Genomic DNA, 21,391 nt, shown 5'->3' on the forward strand with positions numbered 1-21,391 from the left:
CTGCCTAGGCAGGAAACTCTACACCACTTCAGACAAATTTTTATCCAACATCTTAAAGACTTCCAGTGTTGGATCATTCACAACTTCTGGAGACAAGTTGTTCCACTGGTTAATCGTTCTAACTGTCAAGGAAATTTCTCCTCGGTTCTAAGTTGCTTCTCTCTTTGCTTAGTTTCCACCCATTGCTTCTGGTGCTTTGGAAAATAAATTCACTCCCTTTTCTCTCTGGCAGCCCCTCCAATATTTGAAGACTGCTATCAAGTCAACCTCCACCCCGCCCCCTGGATTGAAGAGAATAATAGTTGGAAGGGACCTTGGAGGTCTTCTAGTCCAACCCCCTGCTCAAGCAGGAGATCCTATCCCATCCCAGACAAATGGCTGTCCGGTCTCTTCTTGAAAACCTCCAGTGTTGGAGCACCCACAGCTCCTGAAGGTCATCTAGACCAACCCCCTGCTCAAGAAGGAGACCCTATCCGAGTCCAAACAAATGTCCAGTCTCTTCTTGAAAACCTCCAGTGTTGGAGCATTCACAACTTCTGGTGGCAAGTTGTTTCAGTGATTAATTGTTCTAACTGTCAGGAAATTTCTCCTTAATTCCAGGTGGCTTCCCTTCTTGGTTACTTTCCATCTGTTGTTTCTTCTACTGCCTTTATGTCCTTTGGAGATAGGAGAACCCCCTTTTTTGAGGGGCAGCCCCTCAAATATCGGGACATTTCTTTAGACTTATCTCCACGCCAAAATCCATGGCCAGCTCTTCTTCATACCCCCGCTGAGATGCGATGGTTGGAAGAAGAGATATTTTATCCGCCAGGCAATTAGGAGCACCGGGCGCCTTTCGGAAAACGCTTCCAAAAAAATGGGGCTTCGGACCCCCCCCCCCGGTGACCCCCCCACACAAACTGCTGTTCATGGAAGGAGCCTCACCACGTTTCTCAGATTTTTTTTTAAATTGAAAATTTTAGAAATAAAGAACTGTTTAGAAATGTTTAGAATAGAATAAGAATAAATAGCTTAGATCAGAATATAGAAGAGAATGTAAAATACAGAATAGAATAGGAATAGAACAGATCAGAACATAGAAGAGAATGTAAAATGTAGAATAGAATGTTATTCTGTTATTCTGTAGAATAGAATGGGACTTTGGAGGTCTTCCGTTCTACATCCGTTTATCCCACCACAAAGGGTCCCACCTGCCCCAATGTTTAGTCAAAATCCCCTTTTGGGAATATGTCAATTGCTTCGGAAAGGCCTTGCCATGGCAGCCCTTTAAACAGCTAACAAAACCATCACACAATGTCCTAACCAGGGCAAAGGGCCCACTGGATCCCAATTTTCCCCAACATCCTGAGACGTCTGGGGGGCTAGCAGGATGGCATGAGGGCAACAGCCTTTCATAACACATTCCATCCGCGCATACCCACAGATACAGGCAGTCCTCGACTTACAACAGTTCATTTAGCGACCGTTCAAAGTTACAGCGCCACTAAAAAAAAAGAGAGCCATTTTCACACTTACGACCACTGCAGCATTCCCATCCGGTCACCGGATCACAATTCAGAGGGTTGCCGACCGACTCCTCATATTTATGACGGTTGAAGAGTCCCGGGGTCAACGTAAATTCCCCCTTTTTTGCGACCTTCCGACAAGCCAAGTCGACGGGGGAGTCAGATTCACTTAACAACGGTGTTTACTAACTGAACGACTGCTGCGGCCGACTTAAACAACGGTGGCAAGGAAACGGGGCGAAACTCACTTCGCGGACGTCTCGCTTAGCAACAGATAATTTGGGAGGGGCTCCGTGGTAGTCGTAAGTCGAGGACTACCTGTACTCCATCTCTGAATTTGGGAGGCGCTTCTGAATAACTGAATAGCCTTGCTACTTTGAGAGAGACAGTACAACGTTTCCCCGAAGAGTCACTTCTACCACGATAATCCATTTAAAAAATGCCTCTGCCTTAGCACAAATGCTTTATCAATGAATAAAAGATGACATCCATTATCTCTGGGAAAAACCATGAGCCATCAAGTACCGGATTTTTCAGAGTATAAGACGCACCAAGGTTTTGAAGAGGCCAATTAAAAAAAAAAAAGGTTTTGTACTCTGCAGACCACCCACAAATGGCCCATTTTTTCACGAAAACGGCTTGTTTTTCACGAAAACAGGCCCATTTTTTTTTTCAAGAAAAAGGGCATTACATAGCATTTAGGAGGTTTGCAGAGTGCTCCTACAGCTTTTCTTTCTCTCCAGCTCTTTCGGAAACCAAGTTAGAGAAACAGAAGCTTAACAGAGCCAGAGAGTTGGACGGGACCTTGGAGGTCTTCTAGTCCAACCCCTTGCTCAAGCAGGAAACCCTATGTACCGTATTTTTCAGAGTATAAGACGCACCCTTTTCCCTCAAAAAAGAGGCTGAAAATTTGGGTGCGTCTTATACACTGAATACACCGAAAATCCCGCCTACTCAGTGAGAAACTTGTTAAGTGGAGTTCTGTCCCATTTTAACGACTTTTCTCGCCGTGTTTCTTCAGTGAATCGCTCCGGTCGTTAACTACCCAGTTGTTGTGGTTGTTGGGACATGTCAACCGTTATAAATGCGAGTCGGTTGCGGCAAAAGGAGCTGTAGAATGGGACAAAACTCACTGAACGAATTTCTATTCTATTCTATTCCTCTAATTCAATTCAATTCTACTCTATTCTGTTCTTTCTCTTTGCAGAGGTTGGGCGAATGTCAATATTTTGCTAACATACACTGTGCACAACCCACCCCGAAACAAATTCTTCAGGGTGGTTGGTTTTTTTTTTTGTACAAGTTTAAAGAAAAAAAAGTTTATTTTACCGCCAGGAAGCTAATGTTGGAATATATGAAGAGGTAAATAAACCAGAGTTTAAAAGATCACTTAAAAAAAAAAGAGAGAGAGAGAGAACAAAGCCACAGGTCTTAAGTCAGTGTAACACACCCACAGCAAGTGCAATGCCAAAATGGCTGGAAAAAGCCGGCCTGTTTTATTGCAAAGTAAAAGGCTGGAACATGTCGCTCAGCCGGCAGCCGCGAGAACACGGGGCGGAAATTGGGTTAGCGCGATTAGCATTAATGTAATTTCTTGCCTGTGGGCTCATCCAGCAAAGGGGAACGGCGAAACCGAGAAGGGAGGAAGAAGAGTCAGCGATGGTCACGGACCACTGACTGATCTCCCTGGCCACTTAAAGGTCACCCTCGATTTACGACCACAACCGAGGCCAACATTTCCGCGGCTTAAGCGAGACGTGCGTTAAATGGATTCTGCCCCCGTTTTCTCGCCGCCCTCGTGAATCCCAGCGGCCGTTAAGTTAGTAACGTGGTTGGTTGAGTGGGTCTGGCTTCCTTGCTGACTCTGCTTGCCAGTGTCTTCGGGACGCTGCGACTGTCATAAATATGAGACAGTTGCCAAGCCTCCAAACATTTGATTGCTTGACCCTGGGGATGCCGCTACGTGAAAAGTCACCTTAAGTGACGGCTGTTAAGTGGCTTCTTCACTGACTTGGCTTGTCAGGTCGTAAAAGGGGGACCACGTGACCCCGGGGACACTGCAACTGTCGTAAAGGTGAGTTGGTTGTCAAGCATCCGAATGCAAATCATGTGACCACGGGGGGGGGGGGATGCGGCGATGGTAATTAAGCGTGAAAAAAATGGCCTTAAGTCCCTTTGTTCAGTGCCGTCGTAACTTCGAAGGTCATTACAATGCAAACTATTGTAAGTCGAGGACTGTGTGTGTGTGTGAAGCATGCTTCTGCAAGCTGAGCTTGTTAAGGGCCTGAGATTGCATGCAGAATTATAGCACTATAAAAGCCGATTATTACACTATAAATTCCTCTCTAACTCCATTTCGTGACTCACACTGTTTGGAAAAGGCCGGGCAACTCCTTCCAGACTCGCTAAAAACACTTGCTGTCCTCCACTTAACAACCGGTCGAAGTCACGACTGATAAACATGAACTTAGGAACTGTTTTGCCACACTTACAACCGCCGTACGAAATCCCCACGGTTGCGTGATCGAAATTCGAATGCTTTCGGCAACCAACTCATATTTATGATGGTTTCGGGACGGTGGCAGTGTCCCGGGGGTCAGGTAACTGGTCCACTGGCCAGTTACAGGTTGTCCTCGGCTTATGACCACAATCGAGGCCAACATTTCTCCTAAGTGAGACATGTGTTAAGTGGAGTCTGCCACCCTTGTGAATCACTGCGGTCGTTAAGTTAGTAACACGGTTGTTAAGCAAACAACGCTGACTTTGCTTGTCAGTGACTCTGGGGACACTGCGACCGAAACCAAGTCAGAGGGGAAACCAAATTCACTTAACAAGCTGAACAATTGCAGCGATTCACTGAACAACGGCGGCCAGGAACGGTGCGTAAAATCGGGAAAAACTCCCTTGGCAAATGTCTTGCTTAGCAGCGGGAATTTCGAGCTCAAATCACGATGGCCACTAAGTTGAGGACCGCCTAGTGTTTTTTACAAGGATTATCTTTATCCTGTTATGGCCAGTTTCCGGCAGGGAGGAGAAACGATTCCCTTTGTATCCGAAGTGTTTGGCTTTTCAAAGCCGCCACTCCTTTGGATGATGCCGAAAGGCGTCCTCCTTTTTTCGAACGGTGATTCAGACGAACTCCCCCCAAAATAATAAAATAAATCACGTTTCTTAAGGAATGACCACTCCTTTCCCGCCCGCCTTTCACCTAAAAGATTACAAGTCTTTGAGCAGGAAACGTATCCGCGAGAAGCCCACGGATCTTCGGTTTCACCACTTTGAAAAGCCCCGAGATCAACTTACACCTGCGTGAACGGGCCGAGGCCTGGAGCCAAAGGTTTCCAACTTTCCCAATGGCGGAGGGCCTCGCTCCAGATCTGTTGGGGGTCCTCCCAGTGGGCTATGGGGGCCTTGGGGTCCAGCAACATGGGGGTACACGTCTTGTGGGGTGGGTTTTAGAGCATTTTAGGAGGTGCCAATCATGGGTTTGACGGCGAGGGAGGGGTTGCTTTTTAAAGCAGCCACCTCTCAACGTTTTGAGGACTTTTTTGTTTTTTGAAAACTTTTTTGAAAAGGGTTTTGAAAACCCCCCTTTTTGGGGGGGGGGAGACCGGCGACACTTTAATGGCGTCTTTCTCAGAGTAAAGGGAAAAAAGTGAGGCCCTGGTTACATATAATAAAGAGAGCTTCCTTTCTGCCCACAAAGGGTGAATTTCGGTCTCGAATTCCGGTGCTGAAAGATAATTCTTCCAAATTCTTTTTTTAATCTAAGCTAATTGGGGATTTGCTCATAGAAAAATGTCCATCCAGTGATTAGTTAACAAATTAATCCACGGGAATGTTTTATTTTTTTTAAATAAAAGGAAAAAAAAATGCTCACACAGTCCTATGCTACCGAAAGGTGATTTTTCACGAGAAACATTTCGTTTTCGCCAGAGAGCTCCGTTTAAAAAAAAATGAACGGATCTTGCTGTGGCCCCTTCCCGAATCACAATCCCCTGGAGGGGGACACAGGCTGTGGATCATATATAAATTAATAAGACTCTTTTATTTAGCCTCTTCCTCAGTCTGTTCTCCTACTGGGGAAGAAGAGAAGGAACCAGAAGAAAAAGGGAAGTAAAAAACTTTCCCAGGCTCAAAACTCCCCAAATCATTCCAGCTTCCTCCTCTAACAAGTTTTAAAATCTTTTCAAGATTGGGACGGGGGGATCTTTTAAATCCTCCAAAGAGAGCAAGATTCGGAGATGGGATGAACGCCGTTGAGCTGGAGACACCCCCCCTCCAAGCCAACCAGGCTGAGCCATTTAAGAAATGAAACTCTTGATGGCAAGAATCGGCTCCAAACATATGGAATTATATCAATTTTTTAGAATTCTGAAACATATTTAGCAGCTATTATCAGCAGGTTCGTATAAAAGCTTGAGCCCTACCCAAAATTCCAGAACAGGCACCCCAGAAGCCGCCCGCAAGCGTTGCGAATAACTCGAGACTTACTACTCCCATTGTCGCTCGGTATCCGTTTTCTCCACTCATTAAAAACCGTCTGCCTCGGCGCTTCGCACGGCGGCCTCTCGGCCTGCCGCTGCCTCTTTTACTCCGTGGCGCCCCGTTGCCAGCCGGGGAGACGTTGCCAGCCGGGTGGGGAAGTTGGGGGGGGGGGTGTCTGTCTCTCACTGATCCATGCAGGCCTTAGACTGAGATAAGTCAGATGCCAGATTCCTTCGGGCCTCGGTGTCTCCCCGATGACAGCGAAGCGAGGATCAAAAGGGGCTCAACAGGCTGCCAGGCTGCCCCGTGGGAACGGCCTCTGCCGACGCATTACGGCTTCTTCTTTGTGGGCTGCTGGCCCCCAAGCACCACCTTCCTTCCCAAGGAGCAAAGTACAACCGCAGCACAGCCCGGAGGGAGGAAGTGTTGGCCTTCCTCATCCAACCGGTGAGGAGTCTCCACCTCCGATACCTGAGCTGCGCCTTTCGCAAGCGGGCGAGCTACACCTGGGCTGCTTGTCAAGCCTGTGGGAGTTTTCCAGGCAAGTTGGAGAGGAAGGAGGGAAGAAGCAGAGGAGCGGTAGAAGGAGAACAAATGAGAGCCGTCCTCGGTAAAAGTTAAAAGAATCCTTCCCCTTCGAGCCTGCTAGAAAGAGGACCAAGCAGGACTCCCAGAGGAGAGGCGCATCCAGGAGAAACCGGACGGGCAACGGCTTCTTCCGCGCCCTGCAGGAGAAAGGGAAATGGAGGCCAAACCTGCTTTTCAGGGGGTGGGAGGAGAAAGATGGAACTTGGGAGAGTGTCGGGTTCTTCCCCCACAGGAAGGAGCCTGCCCCACCCAGGCAAAACGGCAGGCAGGCAGGCCTTTGCGGAGTGTGGGACAGGAGGGAAGGGGGGGGGAAGAGAGAGGAACAATGACGTTACCCCTTTGACCTGCCATCAGGTGATCTGGAGCGCTGACGACTGACGGAGCCAGTCGCTTGGCGGCTGCTGAGCCCAGGCAGCAACCTGCTGAATGGGAGATTCGGGTTTGTTTTTTTGAGATAAGGGTGTGCCAAGTGGGAAGGAGGGGAGGAAGGGGGAGAAAGAGAGAGAGGGAGGAAGAGAAAGGGACAGAGAGGGAGGGAGGGGGAGAGAAAGAGAGAGGGGGGGAGAAAGGGACAGAGAGAGAGGGAGGGAGTGGGAGAGAAAGAGAGAGGGAGGAAGAGAAAGGGACAGAGAGGGAGGGAGGGGAAGAGAAAGAGAGAGGGAGGGGGAGAAAGGGACAGAGAGAGAGGGAGTAAGAAAGAGAGAGGGAGGAGAAAGGGACAGACAGAGAGAGAGAGGGAAAGGGACTGAAAGTCAGTGAGAGAGAGGGAGGAAAAGGGACAGAAAGAGTGAGAAAGGGAGAAAGAGGGAAAGGGAGAGAAAGGGACAGAGTGAGAGAGGGAAAGGGAGAGAAAGTGAGAGAAAGGGAAAGAGAGAGAAAGAGAAAGAGAGAGGGGAGAGGGAGGGAGAGGCAGACTTTTGCCGATAAAGGAGAATATTTGTAGCTCAGAGTTGAATTGTGGGGGTCTTGAGCTTGGCAATTTTTTGCAGACATTTCACTATCCAACTAGGTAACATCATCAGTGCTAGTAGGAAATAGAGTTTGTGATGGTGGTGATGGAGGAGGAGGAGGACTGTAGAGTCCTTGGGGCTCTTGAGCTTGGTGGTTTTCTTGCAGACATTTCACTATCCAACTAGGTAACGTCATCAGTGCTAGAAGGGAATGGGGTTTGCAGAGAGGAGGAGGAGGAGGAGGAGGCGCAAAAGAGGAAGAGGACTGTGGGAGTCCTCTGAGCTTGACAGTTCTCTCACAAATTCACTTTACAAATGTTTCACTTAGCCACAAAAACTTTGGGCTCAATTGGGGTCGTAAATCGAGGACTACCTGCCAAACGAGCCCCAAAGGAGGAGCAACAGCAAGCATCATTCCCTCAATCCACATTGCTTTCATCTCCCTGAAGTCTCTGAAGCCAGAAAGATGTATGTATGTATGTATGTATGTATGTATGTATGTGTATATGTATATGTATATGTATATGTATATGTATATATGCTTCTGGCTTCAGAGACTTCATTAAGCCTTGCAACCACCTCTCCACGGGAACAGGAGACACAAAAAGGCAACACACACACACACACACACAGCTTCCCGATCTTTCAGCCAAAGCTTCCTGTCCTGCAGCGAGTATCGCATTCGGCCAAGTCCTGGCGTTCTTTCAAAAATTCTCGCAGATGAACCAACTTGCTGTGGATCATTTCTTTCCATGGTTAAGAGGTTCCTGGAGACCCAAATCTGCTGAATAATAAATATCCGGTACTCTGAAACACCTTTTTTTGTGTGTGTGGGGGGGAAGGGGTGGCCTTATGAGCATCTCACACGTGTGGTGAAGCAGAAACGGCCTTGGGTAGCTACGGCGGGTGAGTTTAGAGGAGGGCTGTGGCAGGCTGAGTTTTGCTTGTCCAAGGAATAGGGGAAATTCAGACTAATATAATGTAAAATATAAATATAAAGCCTTAGTAAGACCAAACTTGGAATACTGGATCCAGTTTTGGTCACCGCACTGTAAAAAAGATGTTGAGACTCTAGAAAGAGTGCAGAGAAGAGCAGCCAGGATGATGAGGGGACTGGAGGCTAAAACATACGATGAACGGTTGCAGGAACTGGGCCTGGCTAGTCTAGGGAAGAGAAGGACCAGCGGAGACAGGATAGCAGTCTTCCAATATTTGAGGGGATGCCACAGAGAAGAGGAAGGGGGTCAAGCTATCCTCCAAAGCACCCGAAGTTCAGACAAGGAATAACGAATGGAAACTGACCAAGGAGAGATTCAACCTAGAAATAAGGAGGAATTTCCTAACAGTGAGAACCATCCACCAGTGGAACAGAAGTTGCCTTCAGAAATTGTGGGAGCTTCATCCCTGGAGACTTTCAAGAAGAGACTGGACTGCCCTCTGTCAGAAATGGTGTAGGGTCCCCTGATTGGGCAGGGGGTTGGACTAGATGACCTATAAGGTCCCTTCCAACTCTGTTGAATTGAACTTTATAATGCCTTGATATGACCCCAGCTAGTATACTGCGTCCAGTTTTGGTCACCACACTATACAAAAGAGATTGAGACTCTAGAAAGAGGGCAGAGAAGAGCAACAAAGAGGATGAGGGGACTGGAGGTTAAAACCTACGATGAATGGTTGCAGGAACTGGGCCTGGCTAGTCTAGTGAAGAGAAGGACCAGGGGAGACAGGAGAGCATCTTCCAATATTTGAGGGGCTGCCACAGAGAGGAGGAAGGGATCAAGCTATTCTCCAAAGCACCCGAAGGCCAGACAAGGAACAATGGATGAGACTTGAGGTCCCATGGAAGCTTCTTAGAGGCGCCTCCCTTCTTTAGAAGAAACTCACATGTTGTTTTGTTTGAAAAGGTCCATTTTTAGAATCGTTCTTTTCACGTGGTTCCCCCCCCCCACTTCTAAAGAAGTTCCCTGAAGGAAAATATTAGGATCGTCTTTCTACCTTCTGCAAATTCCATTTTTAAAATGCCCATCGTATGCCTTGGCAGATTGTTTTTCCAACATTTGCATTCCCCCGATTTGAAATATTTATACCTGCCTTTCCAACCATTCAGATTCCCAGAGCAATGTACTGATGAATAATAATTTTTTTAAAAAAGGACAGACCTTATTCTGAAATCCAGAGAGACCTTGCATTAAAACAAAGGAAATCAACGCACTCAAGAAAGTGACCCAAACTATATTATATATATATATATGTATGTAAAAATGAATATAGAGACTATGATGGATAGACAAAATGTTAAATAGCAATTATAAAAATGTATATCTAAGAATGAGTTTGAAAGGGAAAAATAAAAAAAACCTTTTTACTATGTAAGAAGGCACCGATTTAAAGTCCCAAAATTCATAACTTCGACCCACGTGGGGATTGGTGACGGAAAAACATTACCGGCTATTTCCAGGCAGAAATGTTTAGTCCATCGCCCCCTCACCTCCCCTTTTTGAAATTAATATCTCGAGCTACTTAAAAAGACAAAAATCAATCGGAAACAGAGACAATGAATAATTAAGGCATTTCGTGTTTCACCGGGATCAATAGAAGGTTAAAAATAAATAAATCAAGATTGCGATGGTAGCCACAATATTAAGACAAAAAAAATAAGAAAGGGGGGGGGGAAACCACTAAAAGCTTTAGCAAACCATTTCTGGAAAATTCAAAAGTTTGGAAGCCAAATCACCTTGCCTGCCCCCCATGAGCACAGGTACTTCAACTAAGTTGTAAGTTGACAATGGAAACAGCTGAGTTGTAAATATTTCTGTCTTTTACTATCAGTTAAAGAGGCAGTCCTCAACTTAGGAACATCCGTTTAGCGTCCATTCAAAGCTACAACGGCACTGGAAAAAAAAGTGACTTGCAAAACCAATCCTCGCGCTTACGACCACCGCAGCATCACTGCAGTCCACGGGATCAAAATCCAGGGGCTTAGTAACGGCGTGCAATTATGTCGGTGACCTGGAGCCACGTCTGAGACCTTTCCCAGCTGGCTTCTAAGGGCCGGTTCGCATAATGACCGCACGATTCGCTTAACAACTGCTGAGGTTCGCTTAACAATTGTTAAGCAAAATAAATAAAAAAAAGCAAAAATCAGGCAGGGCTGATTTAACCATTGCCTTGTGTAGCAAGGGAGAATAACAGAATAATGGAGTTGGAAGGGACCTTGGAGGTCTTCTAGTCCAACCTCCTGCTTGAGCGGGAAACCCTAGGTATTTCAGACGAATGGCTGCCCCAATCTGTTCTTGAAAACCTCCGGAGGGAAGGGAAGGAGGAAGGACGGATAGTAGAATAACAATACAAGTGTTGGAAGGGACCTTGGAGGTCTTCTAGTCCAACCCCCTCCCGCCATCCTGTTCTATAATCACCTTTCCTTCCTTCCCTCGCTTCTCATTTCCTTCCTTCCTTCATTTCTCCCTCCCTTCTCTTTTCCTTCCCTCCCTCCCTCATTTCTTCCTCCCTCCCTTCTCTTTTCGTTCCTTCCTTCCTCCATCCCTTCTCTTTTCCTTCCCTCCCTCCCTCATTTCTTCCTCCCTCCCTTCTCTTTTCGTTCCTTCCTTCCTCCATCACCCCCTCCCTCCTTCCCTTAAAAGGAGGTTTTTAAGAAGAGATCGGACAATGGTAGACGGTCTCCTGCTTGCGCAGGGGGGGTTAGACTAGAAGACCTCCGAGGTCCCCTCCAATTCTTTCATTCTTAAATAATTACAAGGGGAAATCAGAACTCCTGTTTTGAGAACGCTATCCTTGGTGAGGTCCTGTTGAAGGAGGAGGAAACCACAGTTATAAAGATGATTTTCTTCTTCTTGTAATTCAAGTGTGTGGTTTAGCTTTTTCTTCGTATGTGGCACACATTCATTTACATGAAAAAAGAGGATGCACCTGGGGTAATTCTCTCACACACACTCCAAGAGACTCCAGTTATTAAAAAAACCCCCAAAACCTCACATGGTTGTGATGTCTACCTTCCATCTCTGAGAACACGTGAGAAGTTCTTCCTTTTCTACTGAGAGACACCCCCCAAAATTAAAGTAGGCATTGGGTACGCGGGAAAAAGAAGGACTAGGGGGTGACATGATAGCAGAGTTCCAATATTTGAGGGGCTGCAATGAAGAAGAGGGAGGGTGGCAAACTGTTTCCCCCCAAAAGACAAGAAACAACGGATGGGAAATTGAGGAGAAAATTCCTAACAGTGGGAGCAATTAACCAGTGGGATAAATTGCCTTTGGAAATTGTGGATGCCCCAAACCTGGAAGTTTTTAAGAAAAGACTGGACAGCCATTTACCAGATATAGTATAGGATTCCTGCGAGGGCAAGGGGGTTGGTCTAGACGATCTTCAAGATCCCTTCCAACTATGTTATTCTAAATTCTTCCACCCTCCCTTCCTTCTTCCTTTCTATCTTCCCTCCCTCCCTCTATTGATCAAGGGGAGAACGGACCTCCAACTAAGGAGGCATTTCCTGACAATGAGAACAATTAATCGGTGGAACGACTTGCCTCCAGAAGTTGTGGGAGCTCCATTGCTTGAGGAGCTTCAAGAGGAGATGGCACAATTTGTCTGGAATGGTACATGGTCTTCTCCTTGAGCAAGGGGTTGGGCTAGATGACCCCCAAGGTCCCTCCCAATTCTGTTATTCTAAATTCTTCCACCCTCCTCCCTTTCTATCTCCCTTCCCTCCCTCTATTGATCAAGGAGAGAAGCAACCTAAAACTAAGGAGAAATTTCCTGGCAGTGAGAACAATTAACCAGTGGTACGGCTTGCTTCCTCCAGAAATTGCGGCTGCTCCAACATCGGAAGTTTTAAAGAAGAGATTGGACAGGCATTTGTCCTGAATGGTATAAGGAGGCTGTCCTGCTGGAGCAGGGGGTTGGACTAGAAGACCTCCAAGGTCCCTTCCAACTCCGCAATAGTGCAATAGTCCACAAACTCTTGCCCCTTCCTTAGGGTCTGTGGGGTTTTTTTTTTCCGACACAGAAACGAAGGGGAAGGAGAAAGAAACCAACCAACTCCTATTGCTGGCAAGGTCTAATTTTGTGGCAGTGACCCGGCCAGCTTCTGGCTCCACCGCTGGATATCGTTCTTGTCCCCAGCACTCAGTTGCACTTATTGTTCTAAAAAGTCAATAATCTGCACTTGTGTGTATTTGCTCCCTGCGCCAAACACCCCCTTCCTGACACTCTATTGTTCTCAGTGCCTAGGAGCGTCTGCGCGTACGGGGTTTCTGGATTGTGTTACACTGCAGCTTTCTCACCCGCGCGTTAATTCCGGAGTTAGAACTGGCCGAGTCCACGCAGCGAGCGGAAGCCAAGAATTGTGGCTTGCTGTACAGAAACAAACCACGTTTTGGCTTGAAAGATGTGAACCATCTTTCTTTCTTTTCCCGTTCACTGACCATTGCATAGCTTTTCGCGCGAGGAGAAGGAAGCGCAGGAGAAGGTGAAAATCAAAATATAGCCAGTTAAGAGAATTCGAGCACTGTGATTAAGTTGACTCCGGGAATGCAAATAGTCCTCGACTTACGACCACAATTGAGCTCAAACTAAGCAGGACGGTTGTTAAGTGGCTTTTGTCCCATTTTACAATCCTGATTGGCCCAGTTGTTAAGTGAATCGTTGTGGTTGTTAAAGTGAATCTGTCTTTCCCTCTTGGCTTTGCTCGTCCAAAGGGTTGCAAAAGAGGATCACAGGACTTCAGGGCATGGCAACTGTCATAAATGTGAAGCAGTTCCCAAGAGCCTGGATTTTGATCACGTGACCTTGGGGGATGATGCAACGGTTGTTAAAAGTGTGAAAAATGGACATAAATCACACACACCCCTTGCCTTTGTAACTTTGAATGGTCATTAAACTATTCCTCATTTATTTTTGAGGTTGTATCCCTATTTGGGAAGTTATTGGAGCCGAATTTCTTATTCCGAGTGCTTTTCCCATTAAAAAAAGTTAAATTCTTTCCCCGTTCCTCCCTAAACACTTCCTCATATTGCTCAAGGACAGTACATAAATGTCAGTGCTCCCTTTCACATTCCATCGCGACAGAGAAATGCAGAACTCATGCATTAAATAAATATCAGCAAAAGCACGAAAACGGACTGTAAGCATTTCTTTTTCTTGGGAAACACCTGGATTATTTCCTCACCTAATTTTATTCCTCTCTCTCTCTCTCTGTAACTAACGTTTGACTGAGGGATGCTAATGCTTAAAGTCATGATGAGAATCTCAAAATCTCTGTATTTTCAGACATACTATCTATCTATCTATCTATCTATCTATCTATCTATCTATCTATCTATCTATCTATCTAATTTATCTCTATCATCTCTCTCTCTCTCTCTCTCTCTCTCTATCTCCCTCCCTTCCCTGTCTGTCTGTCTGTCTGCCTGCCTGCCCACCTACCTATCGCCCGCCCACTCGCCCGCCCACCATCTATCATCTATCTATCTATCTATCTATCTATCTATCTATCTATCTATCTATCTATCTATCTATCCGAGCCGAGCCGAGCCGAGGTGGCGCAGTGGTTAAATGCAGCACAGCAGGCTACTTCAGCTGACTGCAGTTCTGCAGTTCGGCTGTTCAAATCTCACCGGCTCAGGGTTGACTCAGCCTTCCATCCTTCCGAGGTGGGTAAAATGAGGACCCGGATTGTTGTTGGGGGCAATATGCTGACTCTGTAAACCGCTTAGAGAGGGCTGAAAGCCCTATGAAGCGGTATATAAGTCTAACTGCTATTGCTGCTATTGCTATCTATTTATCTATTATCTACCTACCTATCCTGTCTGTCTACCTACCCTCTGTCTGTCTATCTGCCTGCCTGCCTGCCTCTCTCTCTCTCTCTCTACCTACCTACCTACCTACTTATCCTGTCTGTCTGCCTACCTACCTACCCTCTGTCTGTCTGTCTATCTACCCTCTGTTTGTGTTCCTCCAAACATCACAGCAACTTGGAAGGAGAGAATCCAGAAAGCGAAAAAGATGATGATGATAATAATAATGTTTACTTTTCACTAATATAGGTTTTACTTATAGATGTGGCAATACCAGACGACAGCCGGGTAGCTAAAAAAAAAAGGAAACTGGAAAAACCTGTAAAGTTTCAGGATTTAATAGGTGAAAAACAGAAGCTGTGGAATAAAACGACCAGAATTAACTCAGGAATTCATTATTTGAGTTCTCACAACCCTGCTTATATTGTATGTGTGTGTGTGTGTGTCGGGAGGGGGAGGTGTATATTTGTGGGTATTTTTTAGGTAGTCCTCAACTTAAAACCACTCATTTAGCGCCATTCAAAGTTACAACAAGACCGAAATAAAGTGACTTACAACCGGTCCTCCATAGTTACGTCTGTTGCAGCATCCCCGTGAGCAGGTGAGCAAAATTTGGGTGCTTGGCAACAAAACATTCCAGGTATCCTATGATCCTCATTTGCGACTTTCTTTTGATAAGCAAACTGCAAGGGAGGGGGGGGGTGTAACCTGATTTGCTTAACAACCACACGATTCGCTTAAACACCCGCAGTGATTTTGTTTAAAACGATTCACTTAACAACTGCCTAGCTTACCAATGGAAATTCTGGTCCCAATTCTGGTCGTCAGCCGAGGACTTGGGCTAAAAGCTCAAACATCAGAGAAAGTTCCACCTAAGCTGAAAACTAGACTAGAATTGGCATTACAAGGGATACACTTAGAGTGGTAGTCTTAAGCACAGATACACACAAGATATTCACAGGATAGGAAAACGGAAGGCATTGGCAAAGAATACACAATATTAGACACGCTCATGATAAGAGACAGAAGACAGGTTGATTAAAGTGTTGTACAGATACCTGCTTGAAGATAAACTTGCGGAAGAACATGTTAAGGAAACTATGGTCGCCTGGGCGAAAAATTTTGCTTACAATTTGGAATTGGCTAAATAGGAAAGATGTTGAACACTCAATTAGAAATTAACAAATGGCCAGGGCCTCTAAGGAAAATCTGAACAAGGTGTTTTATAGATGGCACCTTCCCCCAGCACGGCTCTCTAAAATGTTTAAAAATTTGGCCCCAAATTGTTGGAAGTGCCAAAAAAAACCCCCACCTTTTCCCATATGTGGTGGACAAGCAACGAGGCAAAAAAATATTGGAGGATGGTACAATTATGGCTGGAACAAATGGTGGGAGATCGAATTCTGTTCAAACCAGAAATGTTCACTCCTAGGTATGATACCAGAGGGGTATAAGAAGGATGTGCTTTATTTAGTTATCCATGTATTGACAGCGGCCCAAATAAACTACGTATTGGAAAAAAGAAAGTATCCCATCAGAGTTAGACATAATTAGAAAAATCTTGGCCTTGCGCGGAAGCAGATGGGCTCACCCTAGAATTAAAAAAAAATAAAGGGGAGTCGGAACATGATCGAGTTTGGAACAGATTTTATTATTGGTTTAAGACGAGGTGAGGAGGCTGGAACAAATTGCAAATAATGCGATTGGATAGGATAGATAATATACTAAGCAGACTGACAGTTAACGGATGAGATTATGTGCATATACTGTGAATGTGTAGCCATAACTAATGTGTGCATAAAATAGTGTGCTGCACTATTAAATGCAAAAACAATAAAATATATATATATTTTTAAAGAGAGAAAGTTCCACCTTCTCTCTCTCTCTCTCCCCCTCTCTCTCTCCTCCTCCCTCCCTCCCTCCCTCTCTCTCTTTCTCTCTCTCTCTCTCACTCAGTGTAAATTTTCCGGTCTCCTGCCACACAACTCGTTTGTCCGGTTATTCCAAACCGTGATTCCAGTTATGGTTGTTTCCCTCTCTCTCTCTCAGCTGTTATGTTTGTTCTGATCTGAATAAATACCCGTTGAAGAATTAACCGAAGGAGATAAGGCTGTTTAACTCTGACCAAAGGAGGCCAGAGAGGAGGAAATTCTGCTTTCCTTCCAGCCCGTCTTGTAAAAGAGGAAGGGGGGGGGGGCACGGAAATAACAGAATAACAAGAGCTGGAAGGGACCTTGGAGGTCATCCAGATGGCACGCTGGGGGGGGGGGAAGGGAAGTTCAGATGGCTTTGGATTTAATTACTCAGTTAAAAGAGGGAGGAGCATCCGTGCTTCTCTAAGTAGAGAAAAAGATAGGATGAAAATGACTTCGGATAAAATACCTGAATTGCCCTTTGAACGATTGAGGTTTTGATGCAATAAACAGAGACACGGTTTATTTCACGCCTCCCCTAAGCAGCTCATCGACTCTGCCCTGTGAGCGAGCACGGTTCCTTCCTCCCCCCCCCCAAAAAAAAAAAAACATCTGAAGCAGGAAATCATAGTCAACCGGAGTGGTTAGTTAGATATGGCGTGTTAAAGAGATTTTTGTAGATTGTTCTGCTTGGGGTTACCCTCAGTGACCATAATTAGCTTTTTTTTTTTTAACTCTTTGTTGGTCTCTGAGCTGGCCAGTGCTTCAAGGTCCTAGTTATTACTTTTAAAGCCCTACATGGTTTAGGACCTGGCTACCTGAGAGAACGCCTCTTGCCACATACCTCCCAACGACCAACAAGATCTCACAGGTTGGGCCTCCTCCGGGTGCCGTCGGCCGGACAATGCCAGCTGGCAGCCCCCCGGGGGAGGGCCTTCTCTGTAGCTGCGCCGGCCCTGTGGAGCGACCTACCCGTAGAGATCCGGACCCTTCCCACTCTCTCGGCCTTCCGAAAAGCCACCAAAAACCTGGCTGTTCCGGCAGGTCTGGGGCTGTTGACCAATGTCCAGCCCCACCTTGACAGAATGGATGGTGTGTGTAATTTTAATAACTGTATTTTTATTCTTAATTTTTAAATTTTTTTTATCTTGTTTCTGTAAGCCGCCCAGAGTCCTACGGCATACAAATTTATTAAATTTCAAATTTCAGCCTCCCAAAGCAAGATTGGCAGCCGCAGAAATCGATTCAACCAACTGACCGACGCACCTGTTAAGAAAAGTTTAAAACGGACAAGAGGGTTTGGATCCAGTTTCTGGTTTTGGGGTTTTTTTTTGGAGCTGATGGGAAAGTTGCGATTCATTCGAGTTTGGGGTTTGTTTTGCAGTGGTAAAAGGAGGAAATGGAAGGAATTTGTGCCTTGAAGGACCTTGATTTGTGCGAATGCGTAAAGGTCTTCCCCGCGAGGCACACCGATGAGAGGTGTTTGTCCCCAAGAAACAAATCTACACCGAGGGGGTCCTTGGTTGTTGTCTTGCAGACGTTTCATTACCAACTAGCTAACATCATCAAGGGATAGAAGGGAGTGGGGTTTGCTTGCTTCCATTCCCCTTTTTAGCACTGATGATGTTACCCAGTTGGGTAATAAAACGTCAGCGGGGAAACCACCAAGTTCAGAGAAACCCCAAAGATCTCACCGTGCAATCCAGACCTACAAATATATTCTCTTCGGTTTGTACACTCCAGAGTCTTTTTTTTTCCAATCTGGGCCACTTTTAAGAGATGTGGACTTCCACTCCCAACAATTGCTGGCTGAGGAATTCTGGGAGTGGAAGTCCACATCTTTTAAAAGTGGCCCAGATTTTTTTTTGGGGGGGGAGAGAGGAACCAGCTTTACACCAATGAAACAGGAAAAGGGGTTTCACCACACACACTGTGGCTTTAGGTGGTTCTGGTTTTTTTTTTCTTTTTAGCAAGTCTGTCGAAATCTCCCATGAAACAGTTCCTCATCTGGAAAGGAGGAGAAGAAATGAAGAGAAAAGAGGGGTGGAGGATGGAGGGAGAGCTGGATCACTCTTGCAGTCTTCTCGCCGCTAATCCCCAAACAACAATTGAAGAAGTTTGAGCATCTGAGCTATGGTTTTCCCCAGTTGCAATGGAGGGCTGTGAAGGTTGGACCATAAGGAAGGCTGAGTGTTAAAGAATGGAGGCCTTTGAACTCTGGTGCTGGAGAAGACTCCTGCATTGAGTCCCTTGGACTGCAAGGCCATCCTTGCCGAGGTGGCGCATTGGTTAAATGCAGCACTGCAGGCTACTGCTAGATCAGCAGTTCAGCGGTTCAAATCTCACCGGCTCAAGGTTGACTCAGCCTTCCATCCTTCCGAGGTGGGTAAAATGAGGACCCGGATTGTTGGGGGCAATATGCTGACTCTCTGTAAACCGCTTAGAGAGGGCTGAAAGCCCTATGAAGCGGTATATAAGTCTACTGCTATTGCTATTGCTATATCCAACTGGTCAGTCCTAGAGGAGATCAACTCTGGCTGCTCTTTAGAAGGCTAAATCCCGAAGAGGAAACTCAAAGACTTTGGCCACCTGATGAGAAGGAAGAAGGACTCCCTGGAGAAGAGCCTCATGCTGGGAACGATGGAGGGCAAAAGAAGAAGAAAGGGATGGCAGAGAAGGAGGTGGCTGGATGGAGTCACCGAAGCAGTCAGCCTGAGCTTCAATGGACTCCAGAGGATGGGAGAGGACAGGAAGGCCTGGAGGAACGTTGTCCATGGGGTCGCGATGGGTTGGACACGACTTCGCTACTAACAACAAGCATCTGAATATTTCTACGGAACAATGAACGATTCCAGGATCCTTTCAATTCCTCGCCGTCTGTACCTGGGATGCCAAGAAGGAACTAGGTAACACTGCCGGCCCAGATTTTATCCCCTCGAGAAAAACTTCGGTTACACCTTGCAGAGAAAGCCTCCAGTCTATTACAACGGGCTTCCAAGAATTGTGCAGCGACACAAAACCCACAAAACACCCATAAAAAAGTCCCTGGCTCTTTTCTAAGATGATTCCTGCCTTCTCAAATAAACCATGGCTTGCTAAGAGAAAAGCCCAAGAATGGAATTTAAAGTTGGATCCCCCCCCATCTCAAAGCACATCAAATAGAGTTGATATTGATCATTTTATCGATGGCTAGAGAATGAATAAATATAAGTAAAAGTTGATGTGTAAAATATAGAACATGTATCAATAGAATCAACACAATTAAGAGGTAAATAATTCAAGAGAATTGTTATAGTAATTAGATTTAAAGGTACTGGTAATTAAGCTAGGAATAGACTAAATAATGAATATGATTGCAAATCGTAATTGTTGTTGTATATTTGTACCCAGAAGACACACTGTTCAATGGAAGACGGATTGTTAATATTAAACGAAAGTAAACATTTGATTAAAAAAAAAAGGATATTTGATAAGTGTCGTCCATCACTTTCCTAGCCATTACTTGGAGATAAGCTGTTTTTCCAAAGGGGGAAAAATAAGACAAGAGAAAAAGGCGGACTAAGGACGCTCCACCTGACAATTAACCTCACTCGGCCTTGGATTCAAATCCAGCTCCCAGGCCAGATTCGTTGAAGGAAGGTTTGCTTGGAATTTAGCTCCCTCTGCTGATAACTGCCAAGCCCAATGCCAGCGCCAGGCTTTGCCGGCAGATGGTCTGCAGGAGATAAGGCCATGCCTGCTTCCAGGAAACAGTGGATTAATAGGGCTCTGCTCAGGGCATCGCTTGACCCCGTGGGGACACAGCAGCCGTCATAAATGTGAACCGGTTGCCGAAGCATCCGAAATATAAACCACGTGGAGGCTGCACACGGTCGTTAAGTGTGAAAAATTGTCCAAAGTCACTTGTTTCAGTGCTGTTGTAACTTCCAACGGTCACTAAATGTTAAGTGGAGGACTATCTGGAGTGCTAGAAGCTGATTGGTCTTCCCTCCTGCCTATTTATTTCTCGCGTTGATGCTTTAAAACAAGGGGGGGCAAACTCACGGCGATGTGGTCAGATCCAGCCCATGGGGCCGTCTGTTCTGACCGAGGCTTCCCAAGAGCATGAAGCAAACTCCTTGTCCTGACAATAAATCCCTTTTATTAATTGACTGTGAATTCTGCTCCTTCACCTCCAGCAAAGTCTTTCGAGGGAGGATTTACGGTCACAGACCTTATCTGGCTTGGAGAGCTGCCAGGCCGATCTCTGCAAAACTTGGCCAGGAGTCTAGGAGAGTCATAAACCAATGAATTGAACTAATTGTCCCCTGCAAACTCCACTCCCCTTTCACTCCTCTTTTATTTCCTCTGGGAGGGGCCATTCACCATCCACCTGTGGCCTTCCTCCCAAGTCGACCCCTGTTCTTTAGCTGTTCCCTTCGTCTGGCAAGTCTGCGCAGGCACACACTGGGAACAGGCTCCAGCTGTTCTTCTGCCTCACTGATGTCTGACTCCAAAGGCAGCTGATAACTGTCAGATGGCCTTGGCCCCCTTTCTGCCTCCGACACAGAGCCCTCCAGACTCCAGGACTGGCCCAGGTTCCTCCCCAACCCTCCTCACTGTCCGAATCGGCTGCCAGCTCTGCTGGCCACTGGCGGGCCACAACACTGTCCTGGGAAATATAAGGGGCTAGCCTTTGCTGCTTCGGCTTGGTCTACCCAATGCCAGAGGAAACATCGGGCCAGCATGGCTTCAGCCCGGTCTACCCAAAGCGAAGAGGAAATATGCCAGCAGTTTGGGGAGTGGCATCAAGGTGGCCACGCCCTCTCAGATGGCCACGCCCCTGCCCCACCCAAGGTCAACCGCAGCCCTGATGCGGCCCTCAATGAAACTGGGTTCGACAACTGGGGCAATATGCTGACTCTGTAAACCGCTTAGAGAGGGCTGAAAGCCCTATGAAGCGGTATATAAGTCTAACTGCTATTGCTATTGCTATCCCTGCTTTCAAACCTCCGCCAGGAAGAATGAAGGAGCTTAGTCTTCAGGAGTCTTGGGTCCAGGCGTTGAATGCCTCTTTCTCCAAACCCGGCACCTGCCCGGTGGGTCCCCATCCTTCCCTGCCAGCCCAGGCCCAAGGCTGGGGAAAGCAGCTCTGG

The 21,391-nt window shown here is 46.3% G+C and overlaps 1 protein-coding gene across 11 annotated transcripts in view; it reads right to left on the minus strand.

Annotated features, from left to right (window-relative positions):
* MARK2 (microtubule affinity regulating kinase 2) overlaps positions 1-21,391 on the minus strand; it is a 126,895-nt gene that overhangs the window by 42,313 nt on the left and 63,191 nt on the right. Inside the window, exon 1 of one of the 11 annotated variants that reach the window (XM_032233817.1) lies at positions 6,917-6,994. The exons of 9 other annotated variants lie outside the window; for them this stretch is intronic. Coding sequence is in view for 1 of the 2 variants with exons in the window: in XM_032233813.1 (XP_032089704.1) it covers positions 6,000-6,038 (39 nt within the window). In the remaining variant the exon portion in view is untranslated. Of the gene's footprint in view, positions 1-5,999; positions 6,886-6,916; positions 6,995-21,391 lie in introns of those variants that run through there. One more of the 11 variants, XM_032233813.1, reaches the window with a different exon arrangement.

Source organism: Thamnophis elegans, chromosome 17 (assembly GCF_009769535.1).
Source record: "Thamnophis elegans isolate rThaEle1 chromosome 17, rThaEle1.pri, whole genome shotgun sequence".
Classification (NCBI taxonomy): domain Eukaryota; kingdom Metazoa; phylum Chordata; class Lepidosauria; order Squamata; family Colubridae; genus Thamnophis; species Thamnophis elegans.